Source organism: Clarias gariepinus, chromosome 2, assembly GCF_024256425.1.
Source record: "Clarias gariepinus isolate MV-2021 ecotype Netherlands chromosome 2, CGAR_prim_01v2, whole genome shotgun sequence".
Lineage (NCBI taxonomy): Eukaryota > Metazoa > Chordata > Actinopteri > Siluriformes > Clariidae > Clarias > Clarias gariepinus.
The window spans coordinates 48,112,676-48,136,167 of NC_071101.1; the positions used below are offsets into that span (position 1 = coordinate 48,112,676).

A 23,492-nucleotide genomic window follows, 5' to 3' on the forward strand; every position below is an offset into this window, starting at 1 on the left:
ACTTTGGATAACTCTGGAGTGATACGTCACATTAAACACAGTACTGATAAAGTACTGACTCAATCTGTCTCTGTCTATTTACCTACAATCATTAGAATAACTCTATTCAGACAGAATATGGAGCTCAAAGTGCTTCACTACAGTTAAACAGTGACAGACAATAAATATAGTCATAATACCAATACAGTTATTAATTACTATTTACATACTTAACTTAATCAATAATATTTTAGCTGCTTTTAATAATGTTAATATTGTGTGAATGTGAAATAAATATCTTTAAATGTTATAAAAACTTTAACTTATATGGGATTTTTTGTCTTATTAGTAAATATTATTATTAATAAATTAATTAAAAATATCAATAAACTATATAAAATGTATTTATTAACAAGGCCAAAGGATTACTTCAGGTGTTTTGTAGACCGGAATAATTTACATCTTCACATATTCATGGACTAAAGGGAGATGAAATGGTTAACAGAGGTGCATTCATGTCGTCCCTCATTTTTAGCTCCTCCTTTCACACTCTCTCTTACACACAGAAAGAATCACAATGTTACTGTCAAAGAAAAACGAAACTAAGACTGTCTCTCTGTCTCTTTTTTTTTCTCTCTCTCTCTCTCTCTTTCTCTCTCTCTGTGTTAGTGCAGGAGAATGGCTGAGGCCAGTATTTTAGTAGATCAGCTTTCAGTGGATCAGTTCATCTGTCCAGTGTGTCTGGATCTCCTGAAGGATCCGGTGACTATCCATTGTGGTCACAGTTTCTGTAAGGTGTGTATTAATGGTCACTGGGATCAGGAGGATCAGAAGGGCGTCTACAGCTGTCCTCAGTGCAGAGACACTTTCACTCCAAGGCCTGTTCTACGCAGAAACAACATGCTGGCTGAAGTGGTGGAGAAACTGAAGAAGAAGACTGAAGTCCAAGCTGCTTCTCCTGCTCACTGTCACACTGGACCTGGAGATGTGGAGTGTGATTTCTGCACCGGAAAAAAACACAAAGCCATCAAGTCCTGTCTGATGTGTCTGGTCTCATATTGTGAAACTCATCTGAAACCTCATTATGAAGTACCTGGTTTGAAAAAACACACATTAATTGAAGCTTCAGCAAAACTTCAGGAGATGATCTGCTCTGAACATAACGAAGTGCTGAAGATATACTGCCGTACTGATCAAACCTGTATCTGTTATTTGTGTACGATGGATAATCACAAAGGACACGACACCGTCACAGCCGCAGCAGAAAGATTTAAGAAACAGGTGAGAATGAAAAAGATTTCCAGGATGAGGTTCTTAATTATAGTTTATATCTAGTAACATGTGCACAGTGTTGTGTTAGTTACTCATAAAGGTGATATTACTATTAATATATAAAATATGAAATATTAAAATGTGTGACTTTTTAGCTAGATAATGTTCGTGATATACATGAATACACATAAACATACACACACACACATACACAGTTGCGTCTCAGTAAATTAGAATATTAGCAGAAAGGTGTTTTATTTCAGTAATTCAATTTTAAAGGGCGACTCATATATTATATTGATTGATTACACACAGACTGATATATTTCAAGTGTTTGTTTCTTTTAATTTTAATGATTATAACTTACAGCTAATGAAATTATACACTTTAGAAAAAGTTTTAAGATTAACTATAGAATAGTTAATCTTAAAATTTAAGATTAATTTAAAAAAAGAAAGGTTGGAGCACTGAAAAATATTAACATGTACAGCACTCAGTACTTGGTCAGGGCTCCCTTTGCATGAATTACTGCAGCAATGTGGCGTGGCATGAAGGTGATCAGTCTATGGTATTGCTGAGGTGTTACTGTATGGAAGCCCAGGTTGCTCTGAAAGCATTTTTTAGTTCTTCTGCGTTGTTGGGTCTGGTGTTTCACATTTTCTTTTTTACAATAGTCCATAGATACTCTCTGGGGTTTAAGTCGGGTAAGTTTGCGGGCCAATTAAACACAGGTATACCATGGTCCTTAAACCAGGTATTAGTACTTTTGGCAGTGAGCCAAGTCCTGCTGGAAAATGAAAACAGCATCTCCATAAAGCTGGTCATCAGAGGGAAGCATGAAGTGCTTTAAAACTTTCTGGTAGACGCTGTGCTGACCTTGGACCTGATAAAACACAGTGGACAGACACCAGCAGATGACATCGCTCCTCAAACCACCACTGACTGTGCAAAGTTTATACTGGACCTCAAGCAACTTGGATTCTGTTCCTTTCCTCTCTTCCTCCAGATTCTGGAACCTCGGTTTCCAAATGAAATTATCCCTGTTGCTTGTGTTCCTTCCATTCATCTTTCCATTAATGTACTTGGATACAGCACTCTGTAAACAGTCAGCCTACTGAACCAGACTGAAAGACCATTTAAAGGCTCAGGAAATCTTTGTGGGTGTTTTAAGTTAATTATCAGATCATTGAACTTTTTCACAATATTCTAATTTTCTGAGATACTGAATTTTTGGTTTTCATTAGCTGTGAGCCGTAATCATCAAAATTAAAAGAAACAAACAGTTAAAATATGTTAGTCTGTGTGTAATCTGTCTGTATAATATATGAATTTAAGTTTTTGATAATATTCTAATTTATTGAGATGCACCTGTATAAACCAAGTTTTTTTTGCATGAAATTTAATTACGCACTCAAAGGTATGTTTTAGGGAATGTCCAACGTCATCTGTTGAATTTTGAGATGAACTAATAACTTTTTCAATGTCAATGTTTTATGATAAGGGAATTTTCTGTTAAAATTTTAAATTAGCATATATTCAGATTCCTGTGCGCTGATTGAGATAAAATAAAGCCCATACGTCAAGTTCGGCCATTCAAACCCTATTAAAATGAGTTCCGTATTTTTTATATGATGCGTGCACAAACAAACACAAGTCATAGTTGATGTTTCATATTACTCATCTTACACACAAATACATTAAATGTCCAGCCCCCTAACTTCACAATATGCTTTTATTATATGTGTAGATGTATAAATAATATATAAAGTGGCACCTCGGATGGCAAATAACCCGGTTTGCGACAAGAATTTTTTTTTATAATGTTTGTCTCTCACTTGTATAATCAATATCCGTGCAAACAGTTTGTTTGTGCTGTTTACTATAACACTGTGACCATGTGCGTGTGCGTAAACCATCTTTTATTTTGTGTATGTGTGCGTGTGTGAAAGTCGTCTTTTCACAAGACTGTGTACTGTTTATTATAACATTGGGTAAAGCAAAAGCAAGTGTCATTAGAGAGGTTAAAGATCCATTTTCTCTCTCTCTGTCAGACTGCACTGATTCTATTAGTGTGTGTGTGCGTGCGTACGCGCATCATTAGAAACTGTGCCTCTTCCCTCCTTCTCTCGCCTTCACACACACACACACACACACACAAACAAACAAACAAACGTTCATAGCTCTGAGAAATTTAACGTTTGTATGTAATGAATTATCCTACTACAGTATGTAAGGAATTTATACAAAGCTGTATGTAACTGTTCTGTCCTTAGAGTGAGTTAAAGGAGGAGCAGATGAAATCCCAGCAGAGAATCCAGGAGAAGCAGAAGAAGGTGCAGAAGCTGAAACAGGCTGTGAACACTATAAAGGTGAGCAGTGAGCAGAGACAGAGCTGCTCCTAGAAACACACACAACATGGACAACATGGAGTCATTTAGAGTCGCAGTAAGAAAGGGGAATGATAGATGAGCTTTAAATCCTGTCTGTGTGTGTGTGTGTGTGTGTGTGTGTGTGTCCTAACAGCTGAGTGCACAGACAGCAGTGGAGGACAGTGAGATGATCTTTACTGAGCTGATGAGCTCCATGGAGAAAAAGCGCTCGGAGGTGACGGAGCTGATCAGAGCTCAGGAGAAGACTGAACTGAGTCGAGCTGAACGACTCCTGGAGCAACTGGAGCAGGAGATTGCTGATCTTCAGAGGAGACTCACTGAGCTGGAGCAGCTTTCACACACACACGATCACATCCAGTTCCTCCAGGTAACACTCACTGTCTGATCTACACACACAGCTGTTCCTCACACACTCTCTAAAACACCTCCTGTTAATGGAACAGTGAATGTCCTCTGATGTCACAAGTGTGTTTTACATTTAATCTGCTTTCTGTAGACTTTAGCTTCTGGACATCAGTGTCCTACATTGGACAGACCATCATTTCAGACATCCAGCATCAGTGTCCATCAACATCTCTCATTTGATGGAGTGAGGAATTCTCTCTCAGATCTGAAGAAGAGACTCGAGGAATTCTGTGAGGAGGAATTCAACAAAATCCCTCCACATGGTAAGAGGAGCTGTTCCTGCTGGAGAAACACAATGATGGACGTCTTTACTCGCTCTGTGAAGTCTTATTTTTTAGCAATGCTCCTGCTGACCTTCCTGCAGACAGTTTGAACTAAAATACTGATTTAAAATGAATAAACCGACTGTATCACTTTAAACTGTTTCCATCTTTTACAACCTGATGATGTTTTTTGTCTTCATTTCCATTTTTTTTTCCACAGCTGCAGCAGTTCAGATCTTTTCACCACCAGAGACACAGAGAGGCAAAGAGTTTCTAAAATGTACAAACACACACACACACACACACACACACACACACACAGGTGTATTAGGACAAAAGAGTACCTTTTTCTATAAAAGCAGCTTATAAAATATTAAATAACATAAATGATTTGCAGGAATGTTGTGTTATTTAAAATGTAAATTCAATTATCTTTTGTTTATTTTTGGGTATATATACACTACCGGTCAAAAGTTTTAGAACACCCCAATTTTTCCAGTTATTCATTGCAGTTTAAGTCATTCAAGTCCAAGTGAAATGGTACAAAGTTAAGTGGTGAACTGCCAGAGGTTGAAAAAAAAAGGTAAGGTTACTCAAAACTGAAAAATAATGTACATTTCAGAATTATACAAAAATGCCTTTTTCAGGGAACACAGCTGTTCTGCAGCAATGGAGGTTGATCAAGACTTGAAAGCTGGTGCTACTAATTCCCACAGGTGTTCCAACTTTTCTGGATTACTTACAACCCCCTCTATCTGCATAAAAGCAGTGTTGGAACATACTGTGGTACCATACCCTCGTTAGCATCAGCATATTGTACTCCGGATAATAGTGTGTTGTTACAAAAATGGCGAGAAAAAGACACTTAACAATGGAAGAGAGACCATCATAACACTTAAAAATGTAGGTCTTTCCTACAGAGAAATAGCAAAGAAAGTCAAGGTGTCAGTAAGTACAGTTTCCTTCACCATCAAAAGGCACTCAGAAACTGGGGCACTCTGACAGGAAACTCTGACAGGAAGAGGTCTGGCAGACCCAAAGCCACAACTGCATCAGAGGACAAGTTTCTGAGAGTAACCAGCTTGCGTGATAGGCGGCTTACAGGACAACAGCTTCAAGCACAGCTTAATAGTGGTCGTAGTAAGCAATTCTCAGTTTCAACTGTGAAGAGATGCCTTTGAGCTGCAAGTTTGACAGGACGTGTTGCAGCAAGAAAGCCACTGCTAAGACGTCAGAATAAGAGAAAGAGGCTTGCCTAGGCCATAGAACACCGCCAATGGACTACTGAAGACTGGAAGAAGGTATTATGGACTAACGAATCCAAATTTTAAATCTTTGGTTCATCACGCAGGATCTTTGTATGCCGTCGAGTAGCTAAAAGGATGGTTCCACAGTGTGTGGCATCAACTGTCAAACATAGAGGAGGAAGTGTGATGGTCTGGTGCTGTTTTGCTGGATCCAGGGTCGATGACTTGTACAGAGTGAGAGGTACCCGAAACCAAAACGACTACCAAAGCATTCTCCAGCGCCATGCAGTACCCTCTGGTATGCACCTGGTTGGTCAGGGGTTCATCCTACAGCAAGATAATGACCCAAAACAAGTCCAAGCTATGCCAGAACTACCTCAGGAAAAAGAACAAGATGGTAAGCTTGAAAACATGGAGTGGCCAGCACAGTCTCCAGACTTTAACCCCATCGAGCTGGTTTGGGATGAACTGGACAGAAGAGTAAAAGCAAAGCAACCTACAAGTGCCACACATTTATGGGAACCTCTGTAACAGATATGGGAAGAACTTTCTCAAAAATATTTGATTTCTATTGTAGAAAGAATGCCCCAAGTGTGTTCAGCTGTTATACCTGCCAAATTTGGCTACTTTGATGAGTCAAAAGTTTAGACTACATTTTGGTCTATAAGTTTATTCCATAATTTCTTTTTTAACTCAGATTGCTTATTTGTACTATGGTTTCATTTCAGAGTGCAATGTGACATTAAACTGCATAATTTCCAATAAAAAACTGGAAAAATTGGGGCGTTCTAAAACTTTTGACCGGTAGTGTGTGTGTATATATATATATATATATATATATATATATACACACACATTATGACAAGCTGTTTAAGAAAATATTTATGAGAGAATCAAATGAAAACTCTCTCTCCCTCTCTCTCTCCCTCTCTCCCTCTATATGTATAATGAAAAGTCTGAATATATTGAATGAATTCTGAATATATTACAAATATATATAAAAACAAAGGCAATCAAGCCAAAGCAGTTAAGAGTCTAGTTGATGTGCAAACAACAGAATTAGGCATAAGGTGAGCTTGTAGCCAAGAACATTCACAGAGGGCGAAATTAATTAGAGCAAGCCACAAAGAAACTGACCCGTAACAGCCTACTCCATGACAAAAACGCTGTGCTTAAATACAATGCAATTCAACTGGGAAAACCAAATGCAGCTGTGGCACATTAGGGAGGAAAAAGTAATAACAACCCGTGGCGGGTTTAAACTTATTCGAATGTGGAAATCTGATAATGAGTGCGGCTTATGGCACCACTTTGGGCCGTACACGGACTCACTAACGTCTCTTCATTTCTCAGAATCGCAGCAGCCAAGTTTCTTGCGGACTTACTCATTCTTCCTAAAGATGGAGCTGTTTCGATGATGTCATGTTTCAATTAATATATTTAGACTTTTCATTCAGTATATTCAGAATCCTTTAATATATTCGGAATTGATTCAATATATTCAGACTTTTCATTAAATATATTCAGACTTTTCATTCAATATATTCAGACTTTTCATTTAATATATTCAGACTTTTCATTCAGTATATTCAGAATCCTTCAATATATTCAGACTTTTCATTCTATATATTCAGAATCCATTCAATATATTCAGACTTTTCATTCAATATATTCGGAATCCATTCAATATATTCAGAATCCATTCAATATATATAGGGTTTTCATTTGATTCCCTTAAGAATATTTTCCTAAACGGCTTGCCATAATATATACTCAGCAAAAAAAAAAAAAAAAAGTCCTCTGACTCAACTGTTTTTACTTTAAGTAAACTTAATGTGTAAATATTTGTATGAACAATAAAAGAGTCATCACCATAAGACATAACCTAAAAATGTTTTACAATGTGTCCCTGAATGAAGGGAGGCTCAAAATCAAAAGTACCAGTCAGTATCTGGTGTGGCCACCAGCTGCTTGAAGTACTGCAGTGCATTTCCTCCTCATGGACTGCCTATTGCGGACAGTCTAAGGACTGATGGAGGGATTGTGTGTTCCGGTGTGACTCGGGCAGTTGTTGTGGCCATCCTGTAAGGATGATCAGCTGTCCTAGCTGTCTCCCTATAGCGCTGTCTTAGGCGTCTCACGGTGCGGACATGGCGATTTATTGCCCTAGCCACATCAGCAGTCCTCATGCCTCCCTGCAGCATGCCTAATGCACGTTTACGCAGATGAGCAGGGACCCTGGGCATCTTTCTTTGGGTGTTTTTCACAGTCGGTAGATAAGTCTCTTTAGTGTTCTGCGTTTTTAGATCTGTGACCTTAAATGCTTACTTTCTGTAAGCTGTTAAGGTCTTAATGACCATTCCACAGGTGCATGTTAATTAATTGATTATGGTTAATTGAACATGCATGTAAAACATTGTTTAAACCCTTTACAATGAAGATCTGTATTTAGTTATTTGGATTTTTACAACATTATTGTTGAAATACACAGTCCTGAAAAAAAGGACTATATATATATATTAAGTTAGGGATATTATTTACATAAATACTCTTTCTATTTGCTCTGAATTTTGCTCCCAAAATTTAGACAAGAATCGGGATAGCCCCAATTAACAAAAATTGACAATGTCAGTAGCGGGTGTTTCCACTATTTGCCACAATGACAGCTTGACAGCGATGTCTCATGCTCCTCACCAGCCTCATGATGTTGTTCTGAGGCAGTGTATTCCACTCTTCCACAAGTGCTACACGCAGTTCTGCCAGGTCACGTGGGGGTGGGGTACGATCATCCAGTCTCTGCTTCAACTGATTCCAGACGTGCTCTGTGGGGTTCAGGTCAGGGGACATTGATGGCCATACCATATGAGGCACTCCAATTTCCTGAAGTCGAGCTTTGACAATTCTGCCATGATATGGTGGACCATTATCATCCATGAACAGAAAGTCAGGAGTGTGCTGGCGGAATTGGGGGATGATGATGGGTTCTATGATGTCTCTGAGGTAAGAACGTTCAGTGACTGAGCCATGTACAATAACCAAATCTGTCACCTTGCACAGAATTGATTGTCGTCAGCGTTGCTGGAGATGGCGAGGTGAGCAATACGCTGAGGTCAACATAGTCCCCAGGGTTTGCTTTGGTAGAGGAGGTGCAACAGTCTGGGCGGGCGTCACCAGTCAGCGCAAAACAGATTTGGTTATTGTACATGGTTCAGTCACTGCATGTTCTTACCTCAGAGACATCATAATGTCTGATTTCCTACAGATTTTTTGCCCACTTACAAAGAAATGAAGGGTGTATAATTTTTATTATAGGTTTATGGCAAAGGATTGAGACAGAATATCAACCAAAATCCAGAAAAAGCACAATGTGGTATGTGTATAAAAGCCACCCGTCCACAAAATCTCCATCTTCCAATCAAACCTCACCACCATCGGCAAGACCAAAGAGTCAGGTCAAGTCAGGAACAAGATTTTAGACCTGCACAAGGCTGAAGTGGGCTACAAGACCATAAGCTAGAAGCTTGATGAGAAGGAGACAACTGCTTAAGCGATTATTTACAAATGGGAGAGATACAAGGTAACCATTAATAGCCCTATATGCAAGATTCTACCTCATGGAGTAAGAATAATCATGAGAAAAATGAGGGATCAGCCCAGGACTATACGGGAGGAGCTTGTGAATGATCTCAAGGCAGTTGGGAGCGCAGTCACCAAACAAACCATTGGTAACACAATATGCCTGCATCGATTAAAATCCTTCAGCGCAGCAAGGCTTCCCCTCCTCTAGAAGACACATGTAAAGACCTGTCTGAGGTTTGCCAATGAACAGAGAAAGATTGGGATGAATTGCTGTGGTTAGATGAGACCAAAATTGAGCTCTTTGTCATTAACTCGACTTGCTGTTTTTGGAGGAAGAAAAAGCTGACTATGACACTAAGAACACCACAGTCCCTACAGTCAAACACATGCAAACATTATGCTTTGGGGCTGTTTTTCTGCTAAAGGTACAGATTGACTTTGCTGCACTGAGGGGGCAATGGATGAGGCCATGTGTTGTAAAATTTTGGATGAGAACCTCCTGAAGATGGGTTGTGGATGCGTCTCCAGCATGAAAATCACCCCAAACATACTGCCAAGGCAACTAAGGAGTGGCTCAACAATAAGCACATTAAGGTCATGGAGTGGTCTAGCCAGTCTTCAGACCTTAATCCAATAGAAAATTCACAGGGAGAGCTGTAACTTCGAGTTGCCAAGCAACAGGCAAAAACATTTACAGCCTTAAACATTTAGAGAAAATCTGTAAAGAATAGTGGATCAAAATGCATCCCAAGATGTGTGCAAATCTGGTAAACAACTACAAGAAACGTCTTCCCACTGTGCTTTCCAGCAAGGGTTTCTCTACAAAGTAATAAATCCTGTTTGGCTTGAGGATCAAATACTTATTTCCCTCATTGAAATGCAACTTAATTCATAACATTTGTATCATGTGCTTTTTCTGGATTTTTGGTTGCTATTCTGTGTCAATCCTTTGCCATAAACCTATGAAAAAAATTATAGACCCTTTATTTCTTTGTAAGTTGGCAAACTTAGAAAATCTGTAGGGGATCAAATAATATGTAATATATGGGATATGAATAATAGTAATAATAATAAAAATAATAATAATTAAGTACTAAATCTTTCATAAGCAGAATAGAAAATGCTAAATACTGACAAATTGGAATAAATAACAGTTTTTTATTTCTTTGAATTAAACCCAACATGTTCACATTTGTTCACATATGTTCAGTTTGTTTTTTTCTTTTATTTTAGATTTATGTTATCTGACTCTGGATCCCAACACGACACATCGTTACTTCATTCTGTCTGAGAAGAACAGAGCGGTGAGATACAGTAAGAGAGAGCAGCAGTACTCTGATCATCCAGAGAGATTTAATTACTGGTATCAAGTGTTGTGTAAGGAGAGTGTGTGTGGACGCTGTTACTGGGAGGTGGAGTGGAGCGGTGTTGTGTACATATCAGTCTCATATAAAGACATCAGCAGGAAAGGACGGGGTCATGAGTGTGGGTTTGGGCACAACAATCAGTCATGGAGTCTGTGGTGTTCTTCTTCTTCTTTCAATTTCTATCACAACAACATTAGGACTGGTCTCAGAGCTCCATCATCCTCCAGAATAGGAGTGTATGTGGATCACAGTGCAGGAACTCTGTCCTTCTACAGCGTCTCTGACACAATGAAGCTCCTCCACAGAGTCCACACCACATTCACTAAGCCTCTGTACGCTGGGTTTGGGCTCTATGGTGGAATTAGTCCTACTGTGAGATTGTGTGGTCCAGAATAAAGTGTGTAGTGTTTTGTGTAAAATTCCTGCACATTGTCACATTGTTGCTCAGTCATCTGTCTCACTAACACACAATCCAGCTGCACAAACAGCTCAGTAATTTAACACAGCAACAGTTGAAAAGTTAATATTAACACCTTGAATATAGTTACATAAAAAAATAACAGATGTATTATTAAATGTATTAAATATATTATTATAAAGTTGTATCTGTGTGAAGAGCCGTAAAGATATTCGGAACATCTGACGTCACTTTAGAATAACTTTATATTTACATTATTGAAAGTAGATTAAACACACACATACAGCTGAAAATATTTCGGCAAAGACATTTTTTTTCTGTTATTCTTTTAAAAAACGTTTGAAAAAATATCAGAAATTATTGTAATGCAGTAAATTTTTAAATTTTCTAAATACATATCTTTATACTGTATGTATGTAACACCTGCGTAAACACAGACTTGTTTTATTATGAGTAATATTTATGTGTCATGAATGTGTAACCCACACTGTGAGCACACCTCTCTGTCTAGGTTTGGAAGGAGCAGGGCCCGGTTTCTCGATAACGCACACTATTTGCGAGACATTAGTTTGACAACACTATTTGACAACACTCTTTACCAGCTTCAGAAACAATGTGAAGCATGTCAGTGGTTGGGGTTGAATAGCGCACTTATGGAATGAATACGATGAGATGACAGAGTAGAGGTTTAATACCCCTACAGTATCTCATCTACACGGTTGCGCGCGGTGGCCGTAAGTCTAGATTCAGCGGGAGTTTTGGTGCTGTGGTTAAGTTTCCATTTTACCACACAAAAAAAATTAACGTTTAACATGCGGAAGCTCGCGGACTTTGCAGATCTTCGCGGTACGTTGGGCGGGCACTCGAGGCGACTCACGGTGCCTAATACCCCTATCTCACCTACAGTATGCGCTTTGACTCACAGTGAGATGCGATGTTAGGCACCGTGAGCTGCCGTGATTGCCCGCGACGTTCCGCTAACATTTAATTTTTCACGCGGAAAGATGGAAACGTAATCACAGTGCAAAAACCCGCGGTAAATGGCGATGAACCCTACTTACAGCCACTGCGCGAAGCCGCGTAGGTGATATAGGGGTATACCACCGCATCTCACAGCGAGTCAAACCGCATAGGTGAGATAGGTGTATTACAGATTACACTTACTCAGAAAAATGAATGGATGCGGGGTTTGAAACTCCCAAGTTTATAATAATAAAACTTGTCAAAAGAAAAGCCCATCCAGTTATGGATAATGGCTAATGATCAATGTAACATATTTTAAACAAAAAGCAGCGAGCAGCTGGATATCGGGACGTAGAGCGTAAGTACTAAGCCTTGGTCTGGCAAGTGCAGGTCTGAGCAGGTCAAAAAGCTCTATAATCTGTTGCCTTGGAGGGTGAAACCTTTTTTTTTTTTTTTTAAATAGCGACCTCAGGGAAAATATGAAAAGGGCTGAAGTTTTGTCTAAAGGCAAAATGTACATGAACCACGTGGCTCCGCGGACGGCGCCGTCTTCAGTTTAGCACAACAACACGCTGTATTGCTGCCAAATTGTTTGCCACCTGTTCAATATTAAAAGTGATTACCAATTTTAGTACATTAGTCACATTATAAAATAGGCTAATTAAAAGTCACTCTATTAGTTCTGATATCAAATAAAAAAAATCTTAAACTGGCCTACAGTACATTCCATCATTAATACGACTTTGATAACGTGCCATAATGTGCTTCCATACGCCGCTGATTTATATAGACTGCTGCTCAGTAGCGGCGACTAGTGTCTTGAGCTGAAACTATGCTAAGAATGAGTTAAGGTTGGTCCAGACCAACCTTACGAACGTGTGACTTAGCTAAGAGATACTTAGTGTAAGAACGTTTCGGGAAATGCGCCATAACGTTAAGAGAAAGGTTACGGTACAACTTAAGAACTACTTAGCGATAAGAAGCTTTCGAGAAACCGGGCCCTGGATGTTTAGTGCAACAGAACACACCACGCAATTAGTAAATTTAACAGTCAGAATCTTAATTAGTTTATCACACACAACACAATTACAGTACAAATATAAAACAAAAATGGACCCTTTAAACAAAATAAAAAGTTCAGTGATCACTCTCTAATCAGTTCTGTTCCTCCCGGTGGAGTGTTCTTCAGTTCCTTTCCTATAATGGTGTATTTAGATGTGTGGGTGCCAGTCCAAGTGATTGACACCCTCCTACCCCAATGATTCCTCACTCAGCAGCTGTGTAGCGGCTGAGTTCCATAAAGATCAGCTTGTGCCTCACTAATTCTGTAAATCCTCACGGCGGAGATCAATGTTGTTTTCACTCTTTTAAGACCTGACCTGCATTTACAACAGGATCATAATATGTTTCTATTCTTTATAAATTCCCTTGACTCGTAATTAAAAGTCTTCTTGTTGTACAACATATTATAAAGCACAGTATCACAAAGAACAAACTTAATATGCAAGTATTCACTCAATTAATATATTACACCTTAAGTCAATTGTTCAAAATTTACCAGCTACATACTCCCAGATCGGTCAATGCTCAAACTGTAAAATTTAACAAGCACTAAGTAACACTCAATTTGTTTAACATCCTTTAAACAACAACATTCACATATCTACGTTCATAGGTATAACAACGTATTATAACATAATATGGTTACATCCCACTTAACAGTGATGCTGCTGCTTAATGTGACAACACGAAACAACACACCTTCTCAATCCCTGTTTGTTTTTCCTACCGTTGTACTCTCTAATTGTATTTCCACGACCTAAAGCAGGTACAATATATTATTTATAGTCTAACCCTATATTTCCAGCTGGGTTACAAATGTAACTAAGAAATGAATGAAAAATAAAATAATTCAGTAATAAATCAATATCTGTGGTTTAGTCCTTACAAAGATGAGCTGTTATAAATGCCAATATTAATGTCATTAGATAAAATACAGCAGTAAAAGTCTATGATGGAGCTCATGAGATATTTATCTGTGCTTCGAGTAGCTGCTTGAGACAAAATATTAAAAATACAAACACTTAGAATTAAAATTTAATACGTATTTAAGACACTTTAATAGTGATTTCAAGCCACTGTGATGTGAAATGTGATTTATTTCAACTTGATAAAATGTATTTAACTTCACTAAAAGACACTCAGAGCCTGTAAAGTGAAAATATTTATGAAATCATTAAAAAATTTAATGGAAATGCAATTTCCATATTAAAAAACACCACAATGCCAATGACATTCACATCCCCAAAAAGCATTTTATGTCTCTTACTTTTTACACATTTAAGTTATGGTCACAGTCGAACAATGTATAAGCATTTAGTGCAGAGTGCAAGCAGGGACTCCGGCAAGACAAACAATGACAGCATACTGTAACTAAAAGGGAGAGCCAGAAAGAAACACAGACATAAGGGGTTCCTGATGTAAAGCAACCAATCACCTCAACGTCAACAAACCGGAGTGATCAATGAGAGTGGGGAAGACAGCATCTAAACATACCAGTTCACCTAATACTCTACGTCCATGAGTCCCCCAGATCTGCTCCTTTACCTAAGGCTAATCTATACAAAAATGCTTGATTAAATAGGTTTTTAGCCTAGACTTAAACACTGAACACTAATTGGAAGACTATTCCATAACTTTGGGGTTTTGTAAGAAAAAGCTCTTGGTATTAGTACTACGTATTTTGGTTATATGTAGTACTGACAAGCAGCTTGCATCCTTTGATCAAAGTAGGCGTGGCGGTATGTAAGACACTAGCAGTTTACTCAGATACTGCAGCGCAGGCCCAGTTAATGCTTTATATGTCAAGAGTAGTATTTTAAAATCGATGCGAAATGCAATGTAATGTGGATAAGATAGGAGTGATGTGCTCATATCTTCTGGTTCTAGTGAGGACTCTCGCTGCTGCATTCTGGACTAATTGAAGCTTGTTTAATTCAATTCAATTTTATTTGTATAGCGCTTTTAGCAATTTTCATTGCCGCAAAGCAGCTTTACACAATCAAAAGAATTATTTAAGTTTGTATGAAATGTGAATTTGTATGAATCAAAATGGTCAGTTTGCCCCTGGTGAGCAAGCCGAGGGCGACAGTGGCAAGGAAAAACTCCCTGAGATGGTAATAGGAAGAAACCTTGAGAGGAACCAGACTCAACAGGGAACCCATCCTCATTTGGGTGAAACAGAAAGCAGTAAATGATCTGCATTTATAAAGTGTGTAGGGTGGGAGGCAGTTCAGCTATAATAGCTAATGTTAATTGATGTTAATATGGAGTCCAGGTAGTTATTGAAGACCCAGGTAGACTTGTAAGAAGTTCCAGTCATGAACTATCGAACTGTCAAGTCCCCAGAGAAACAGTTGCCAACACCAGTCAAGGCCAGAACCATTTTCTAGGTAGAGAGAATCATCCCCAGACACCAGACGCATCCCAGAGAGACACACAGGGCATCCATGTGACGGGATCTTCAGCCAGAAGCGGAGCACCAGGATGGGTCAGACAGGTCCGGAGGGCAGAGGGAGTCTGGATCACTGGCAGCTCGGGAACGACATGTGTAGCTCGACATAGAGAGAGAAAGAGTGAAAGGGGGAGACAGGAGGAGAGAGGAAAGAGAAAGAGGGGGAAGAGAAGAAGAGGAGAGATGGCAGTTAGGTATGGTCACAGTCACACAATGTATAATGTGAATGTATATTAACTGTAGAGTGCAAGCAGAGACTCCGGCAGGACTAACTATGACATCATAACTAAAAGGGAGAGCCAGAAGGAAACACAAACATGAGGGGGAACTGAGATGTAAAGAAAACAATCACCTCACCGTCAGCAAACCTGAGTGATCAATGAGACTGAGGAAGATAGTATCTAAACATACAGTACCAGTTCACCATAATACTCTACGTCCATGAGTCCCCCAGATCTGCTCCTTTACCTAAGGCAAATCTATTTATAAAAATGCTTGGCTAAATAAATAGGTTTTTAAACACTGAGACTGTGTCTGAGTCCCGAACACTATTTGGAAGACTATTCCATAATTTTGGGGCTTTGTAAGAAAAAGCTCTGCCCCCAGCTGTATTTTTCATAATACGCGGTACTGACAAGCAGCCTGCATCCTTTGATCGAAGACACTAGCAGTTCGCTCAGGTACTGCGGCGCGACACCATTTAATGCTTTATATGTCAAGAGTAGTATTTTAGAATCAATGCGAAATTTCACAGGGAGCCAATGCAGTGGAGATAAGATAGGGGTGATGTGCTCATATCTTTTGGTTCTACTGAGGACACTCGCTGCTGCATTCTGGACTAGCTGAAGCTTATTTATGCATCTAGCTGAACAACCAGACAGTAAGGCATTACAATAGTCCAACCTAGAGGTGATAAAAGCATGAACTAGTTTTTCTGCATCGTTTAGCGACAATAAATTTATTATCCTGGCAATATTTCTGAGGTGAAAGAATGCTATCCTGGTAATATTATCTACATGAGCTTCAAATGAAAGGCTGGAATCAATAATCACACCAAGGTCTTTCACTGTTGCATTTGATGGAACAGAAAGGCCATCTAAACTTACGGTGTGATCTAAAATTTTACTCCTAGCTGTATGCGGTCCTATGACTAGAACTTCTGTCTTATCAGGATTAAGCAGAAGGAAATCAATTAACAGTTTTTTTCTCATCTGGTTTTGCTAAAAAAAACAGTTTACTAAAGTTGAGCAATGTGTGCAGGACCTAAGAGATTGGATGTTAATTAATTTCCTTCTGCTTAATTCTGATAAGACAGAGTCAGAGTTTTAATTATTTGGTAATGGATTACGCTTGTTGCTCTCAGATGATACGCACATTCTCCGAAAAAGCGCAAAAAAACAGAAAAAGGCAAAAATCCAGTAGTATTAAAGTGTAAAATTAGTTAATCTCGTTATTTAGTAGAAACAAGAAAAGGTAGTGTAATTTAAACCCTGATACAAACAAACGAGGAACATTTGCGGGAACAATACGAAAAACAGGAAGCTATGTCACAGCACATTTGCAGTGTATGAGCAGTGTGTTCAGTTATAAATCATAGAGGACAAATAAACTGTAAGAACTATGATGGGTGGCAGCCAAGTCGAGGCAGTGTGGCAGCCGGTTCTCTGTGGTCTGGTGTAGTGAAAGAATCCCCCAGTGTAACTGCAGAAAGAACACAACATGAGTAAAGCTCCAAGAACATCACTCACATCACTCACCATCTGACAAACGAGGGTGAAGCAACGACCTGCGAGGTAGTACTTCAGCTCTTCTAAAATCCCCTTGATTTTAGTGATGTATTGTTCAGCCAGATGGAGTTTCCTGAATTTTTTTTTAATTTTTTGCAAATTTACTATTTAATTCAAAACCTAAAGACTTTGTATTGTGTGTATGTAACTACTGTATGTGTTCACCATAGCAGCCTTTTAGATACCCATTTGTTATTATCATTGTCAGAAAATAGTTTAACTATTAAAAATAATGACATAGAAAAATTTACTGATTAAAATAATAAGTAATTGGTAAAATAATAAATTAAAAAACAAAAGTTTATAAAAAAGGATTTAATTTTGATTTTATTTGTGCTGCAAAATACTTTTTAAATCATTTAAAACCCACACAAACACATAAAAAAAGTTGTTAAATGAACCCAACAAAATTATGGAAAACTATTCTACCCAATTAAATTGCATTTCTCTAACAAAATCTAACCAGTTTAAAATGATGTAATCTTGATACATAAACATACATTAATTTAATCAAAACAAAAACAAAAATTTGGTCATTTGAACTTGAGTTTTGCCATGCCTAGTAGAAAAAGTTTGGTTAGATTAATTACATTTAATTTTGCCATGCATAATGAATAAAATATAGCCATATTAACTGCATTTGATTTTGGCATATAATGTCAACTACAATGAAACCTTGGATTACAAGCATAATACTGTTAACAAATAAATAAATAATAACTTCAAACATGTGTACTCGGAAAGGAAACTTTTTTTCATAAGGGAAACTTTGTTTACAAAAAATATTTTTTTAATAACTGAAAATGTTTAGTTTTTAAAAAAAAAAACATGATATTAAAAAAATAAATAAATAAATAAAGTTCTCTACTCATATTAGAATGTGCAACGTAAAGTGCAAGAGTGGGAAATCCCATTCAACACAAACACAAAGGGATCCTTAAGCATTTTCATGAGTCTTAGGTGAAGAGTTTGGTCTTCAAGGATTGTGCTTTGTTAAAGAGTTTTTTAGATGCAAGCTCCAGAATACTTTTCTGCAGCATCTCAAACGTGTAATGGAGCTCTTGAGCTCACTCCAGAAAGTACCTCCACACCTTCTAGCACAATGCCTACGTCTTCTGGGTCTTTGGTCACTTCTGCAGATTCATGCCCTATGACATAGATGCCCAACGTGGTCTTCTTAAAGTCTGCTCAGTGCTCTCCTCTGAGTCCTTTGGGGAAGACAAAGTAAACAATTAATGTCTCACAGGAGATGTTCTAATTTTGTGTAAAATAAACAAATGTGTTACGATAAGAAATTAGTTTTTTGCTTAACAATTTTATTTTTAAAATGCATTTTAAATTGTATTCTATATATTTAAGAATGAGGAACGTAATGTATACAGATCAGTTAAAGAAACTAGTTATTTATTTCAATTAAATATTTGAAGCTAGACATTAAAACAGTAAATCCTTTTGTTCACCCCCCCAAAAAAACAGTATTTTTACCTTTTTCATTTTATTTAGAAGAGAGCAGAGAACACTACTCACCAAATACTCCTTCACCAGATGTTGTGGATCTTCATTCTGATGGATGCATGGCCCCTTGAGAATGCATCCTCGCTTAGTTTCAATGTTGTTATTCTGAGAATACAGACACAATCATACAGTTTATTAATGTTGTTGATAGTCATATAATTGACATACCACCCGGCAATACACACACCTTAAATGCCTTATGCGCTACTGCCACTAAAAAAAAGTTAGTTACATTAAAAAACAATTTAAAAATCGAGCAAATTATTAAAATTAAACACACAACCTGAGACATTGGCACCATTGCATCCTGAATCATCCACCCTTTTTGCTAAACACTTTTAGTCTCATCAGAGACCCGATCCAGCTGGGACAGGAACTTGGACTGTAAAGGGAGGGTTGTTTATCTAAAGGCATAAGGTAGAGAGGTCTTCATTATAGCCATATCCGACATAGACATATGCTGGACAGCTCTCATATCATACAAAAAAGGAAACATACAATGGAATTATTTTTATTTTGCAATTCAGCAAGGAGTTCCAAGCAAGTTAATTCCCCCTGCCAAAGCATCTAAAATACTTGACTTAAGTTTGGGGTCTGGAATCAGAAATTTGCCACTGGCCCTGAATGCTGAGTTCCCTAATCCAGTTTTAATTGCACATCGTAATGGAACCGAGTTAAAGTGAATGGTAGTAGCCAGAAGGATGGCCAGAAGATGACAAAATTTCAGCGTCTGAAGCTGAAGTAGAGAAGTTGTCATTGTCTGCATCATGGGAGTCAGAAGAATTGCCAACAGGACTGACCTCAGGAACATGGCTCACGGAACAGGCACTTGAGGTAAAAAAAAAAAAAAAAAAAACCTGAGAGTGTCTTTGTCACAGAGGTAAGAGACAGATTTCATGATTTCCTGCAGCACCTCCAACTTACTGGATATGTAAGATTGTCACTAAGGTTAGAGACAGATTTCAAATTCTTGAACTTATTGAAGTCTTTGTTCATGTACTGAAGATGAATTTGCTGCCCTTAGAGATCACCTTCATCTTCTATATCTTTTCTGCCATCACTTAACATGTGCTTCTGTGAATCTTCATTTTCCCATATGACCTGAAGTTTGAATTAATCTTTCCTAATCAAAAGCAAAAGACAAGAAACTTTTTAGTGTCAACCATATATGAAGCAGATTAAGATGCAAACTTTTAAAACTGAAAACAGACATTTTGAAATAGTTTATGCAAAACTATTATTACACGCCTAATATGCACACGCCACGAAAAGCCAATAAATTTAAAGTTAACAAAATGGGAAATTACCCATTAACATTGCTTGGCCAGATGTACACATGTAGTACTACAAAAGAAAAGCAAGTATGCTAAATCACAAACCTGTCACAGTCAGAAATCATTTTAAAGTAACCAACACGTTCAATCGAGTAAGCTGCCAAAGGGAAAGAATCTAGTAAATCAGCAACTTCAAACAAGGTGAATAGCACGGTTAAGTTCTCTGTACTAGATTACAGCCTTTTCATAATGAAGCACAATCTTTCCTGGACCATGCAGATTTGAAGGATCTCACAAAAGTCTGGCAGCCCACTTGTGGAGCCATTTGAAACTACTGTATCATTCCATTTTTTAATTCAACACCCCTCACTGATCACACATTTGGTCAGGTATACTTCACTTGTATTTGAATACTTTAATTAAAGCTACTTCTCAGCAGCTGCCTAATTCAAAACATCAACTAAAACTGTTGATATATCATGGGCTTCAAAGTCAAGCTTGTGTAGGGAACACGGCCTTGTGTAGTAGGAAATCATTAGCTGGTGTTTCACTGCTAATGACAGTGGCACATTCTTGAAGCATTTTGTATGCTTTGAGACCTGCTTGAACAAGCCGTGCTTAGCTTTAAAACACATTGTCCACTGCCCTATAAGTGAACCATATACGTAACTTCATGAGATCCATAAGGGTAGTGTACCACAAAATGATGTTTGAGTCGAAAAATAATTACTGGAAAAAGTGTACTTCTGGAATTTAACAATGATTTTGTTAAGATGTTCAACAGTAACATAATTTTTAGACACAAGAACTGCAAGGCACCTTGCAAGCTCGATTGACATGATTCCCTCCAAAAGATCATGCAAAATATCTGGTGGATAACCAGAGGTAACACAAAAGTGTTGAAGATACTTTGTGACCACACAAACTTTTTTTTAACACCAAAGGATGGAGCCTTTGTCTGCTTATCCAGCTTCAAATTAGATTTATGATCTTTTTTTGACCTTCGTACAAAACAACTAGAGAGGACCTCATTTGTCTGAACGTTTTACTAAGCAAAATCTACAGAGATATTATCCAGAAAAATTTTACAATAAAGCCTGCTATCCTATGCGCTCCAAGGTTATCTGCTACTACAAACTGAGAAGCCCCTTTGAGGAATTTACCCAGCTGAGAGACAAAGACTCCATGTTCCTCAAGAGCAGACCCAGGCATTTTAAGGCCCGTGGGCCAAATGCGACCCGCAGCCTAATTCTGACTGGCGAAAGGTTGCTTGGAATTAAGAATTTTAAGCAATTTGCATAAATGACAGATGTGCTTCACATGTACACCTAACACATTTAACCTGACTTTGATACACTTGTTAAAGCTCAACAGAGGCTAGATTTCTCTCACTGAACAATAAAAAAAAAAAACACTGGAACATCTTTACTTTGATTCTTTTCTACACTGTTTTACAGTTGGACAAAATGTTGTGAGTTATGTTACATTATTATTAGCATACCAAACATTGTGGTATCTTAATAGAAAGTTAAGAAAGTTTAAAACAGAAAGCATTGTGGTGTTAATGTGACTAAAAAAAGTGACGAATGTTGCACACTTATCATTGTTTTGCATAATTTCACTGAATAAATTCAGTTTTTTGTAAAACAACCTCACTCTCTCATTATCTAACCATAACACATACTCTTACCAGCTTCTGTTAACAATGCCATTTACTTATTTCAACGTAGAAATTAAATCAATAACCATAGTAGATTTCAAACTTTTGGCCCGGCCCTCTACAATATTTTCGGCTTCTCATTTGGCCCCTGGGAAAAAAAAAAAAATTGCCCAATCTTGCTCAAGAGTATACAAATATCAAATGAGAAAAAGTGTCAGCGAGAATGAAAGGAAAGGTGTACAGGACAGTGGTGGGACCAGCAATGCTCTACGGCTTAGAGACAGTGGCACTGAAGATAAGACAGGAGGCAGAGTTGTAAGTAGCAGAGCTGAAGATGTTGAGGTTCTCTTTGGGAGTGACAAGGATGGATAGGATCAAGAATAAGTTCATCAGTGGGACAACCCATGTTAAATGTTTTGTAGATACATTCAGAGAGGCCAGATTGAGGTGGTTTGGACATGTTCACAGGAGAGATTGTGAATATATCGGTAGAAGGATTCCGAGGTTGGAACTGCCAGGCAGGAGCTCTAGAGGAAGACCAAAGAAGGGATTTATGGAAGCAGTGAGAGAGGACATGAAGTTAGTTGGTGTAAGAGAAGAGGATGCAGAGAATAGGGTTAGATTCAAATTTAAATTTAAATTCAAATTTTATTTGTCACATACACAGTCATACACAGTAGGATATGCATTGGAATGCTTTAGACAACTGCCCGTGACCTTAAAATAAAAGACTATGAAATAGAAAAATAAAAAGGAAAAGGAAAACAGAAGGTAAATTTAACTAAGAAAGAATAAAATAAAATATAGAATTAAAATAAAATTACAACATAACTGTACAATAATAAATTGAGTATAAATAGAAATGTCAGGGATTTAAAGTGTTCAAAAGATTTAAAGTGACTGTGCATCCGGGTAACAGAATGTCAAAGAGGTGTGCAAATATACTTAAAGTAACACATTTAAAGTGACTTGTGATAATTTAACTTAACTAATGTCCACGAATGTGTAGTTGTGCAGTGGCCACTAGTGTAAGTGAATGTCCAGAATGTCCACAGTGAGTGCAAAAACCATGTGTGTGGATGTGCAAAATGGATCAGTTCTGTGTGGTGTACTAATTAAGAGACCGTATCGCCTGCGGGAAGAAGCTCCTCCTCAGTCTTTCAGTGTTGGTCTTCAGGAAGCGGAATCGCTTTCCTAACCTCAACAGGGAAAAGAGTCTATTGCTGGGGTGGCTGAGGTCCTTCACAATCTTCCTGGCCTTGGTCCAGCACCGCTTGCTGTAGATTGAGTGCAGGTCAGGGAGCTCTGTGCGCTCAGCTGATCGCATCACCCTCTGTAGAGCTCGTCTGTCCTGCATGGTGCTGTTCCCGAACCAGGTTGAGATGTTTCCCGTCAGGATGCTCTCTATGGTGCAGGAGTAAAAGTTCCTGAGCACCTTGGAGGGCAGTCGGAAGTCCCTCAAGCGTCTGAGGTGGCAGAGACGCTGTCGGGCCTTTTTCAACACGGTGTTGATGTGACACGACCATGACAGGTCCTATGTGATGTGAACACCGAGGTATTTGAATCTCTCCACTCTCTCCACTGGGCTCTCGTTGATGATGGGGGTCTTGTAGTTCCTCTCCTGCTTAGTGCTGAAGTCCACTTACAGCTCCTTTGTCTTGCTGACATTCAGGAGGAGATTGTTCCTCTGGCACCAGTTTTCCAGATTCCCAATCTCCTTCAGGTAGGCTGACTCGTCGTTGTCAGAGATCAGGCCTACCACGACTGTGTCATCAGCAAACTTAATGATGGTGATGGAGCTGGAAGTGGCCGCACAGTCATATGTGTACAAAGAGTACAGCAGGGGGCTCAGAACACAA

The 23,492-nt window shown here is 38.3% G+C and overlaps 1 protein-coding gene across 1 annotated transcript; it reads left to right on the plus strand.

Moving 5' to 3' along the window:
• The first annotated feature begins 633 nt into the window (after nt 1–633).
• LOC128515072 (tripartite motif-containing protein 16-like) lies at nt 634–10,898 on the plus strand. Its single transcript, XM_053489093.1, has 6 exons — nt 634–1,260; nt 3,525–3,620; nt 3,775–4,008; nt 4,138–4,309; nt 4,530–4,589; nt 10,369–10,898. Exons 1-6 carry the CDS (start codon nt 658–660, stop codon nt 10,896–10,898), a joined length of 1,695 nt encoding a protein of 564 aa, XP_053345068.1. The 5' UTR covers nt 634–657.
• The last annotated feature ends 12,594 nt before the right edge of the window (nt 10,899–23,492 follow it).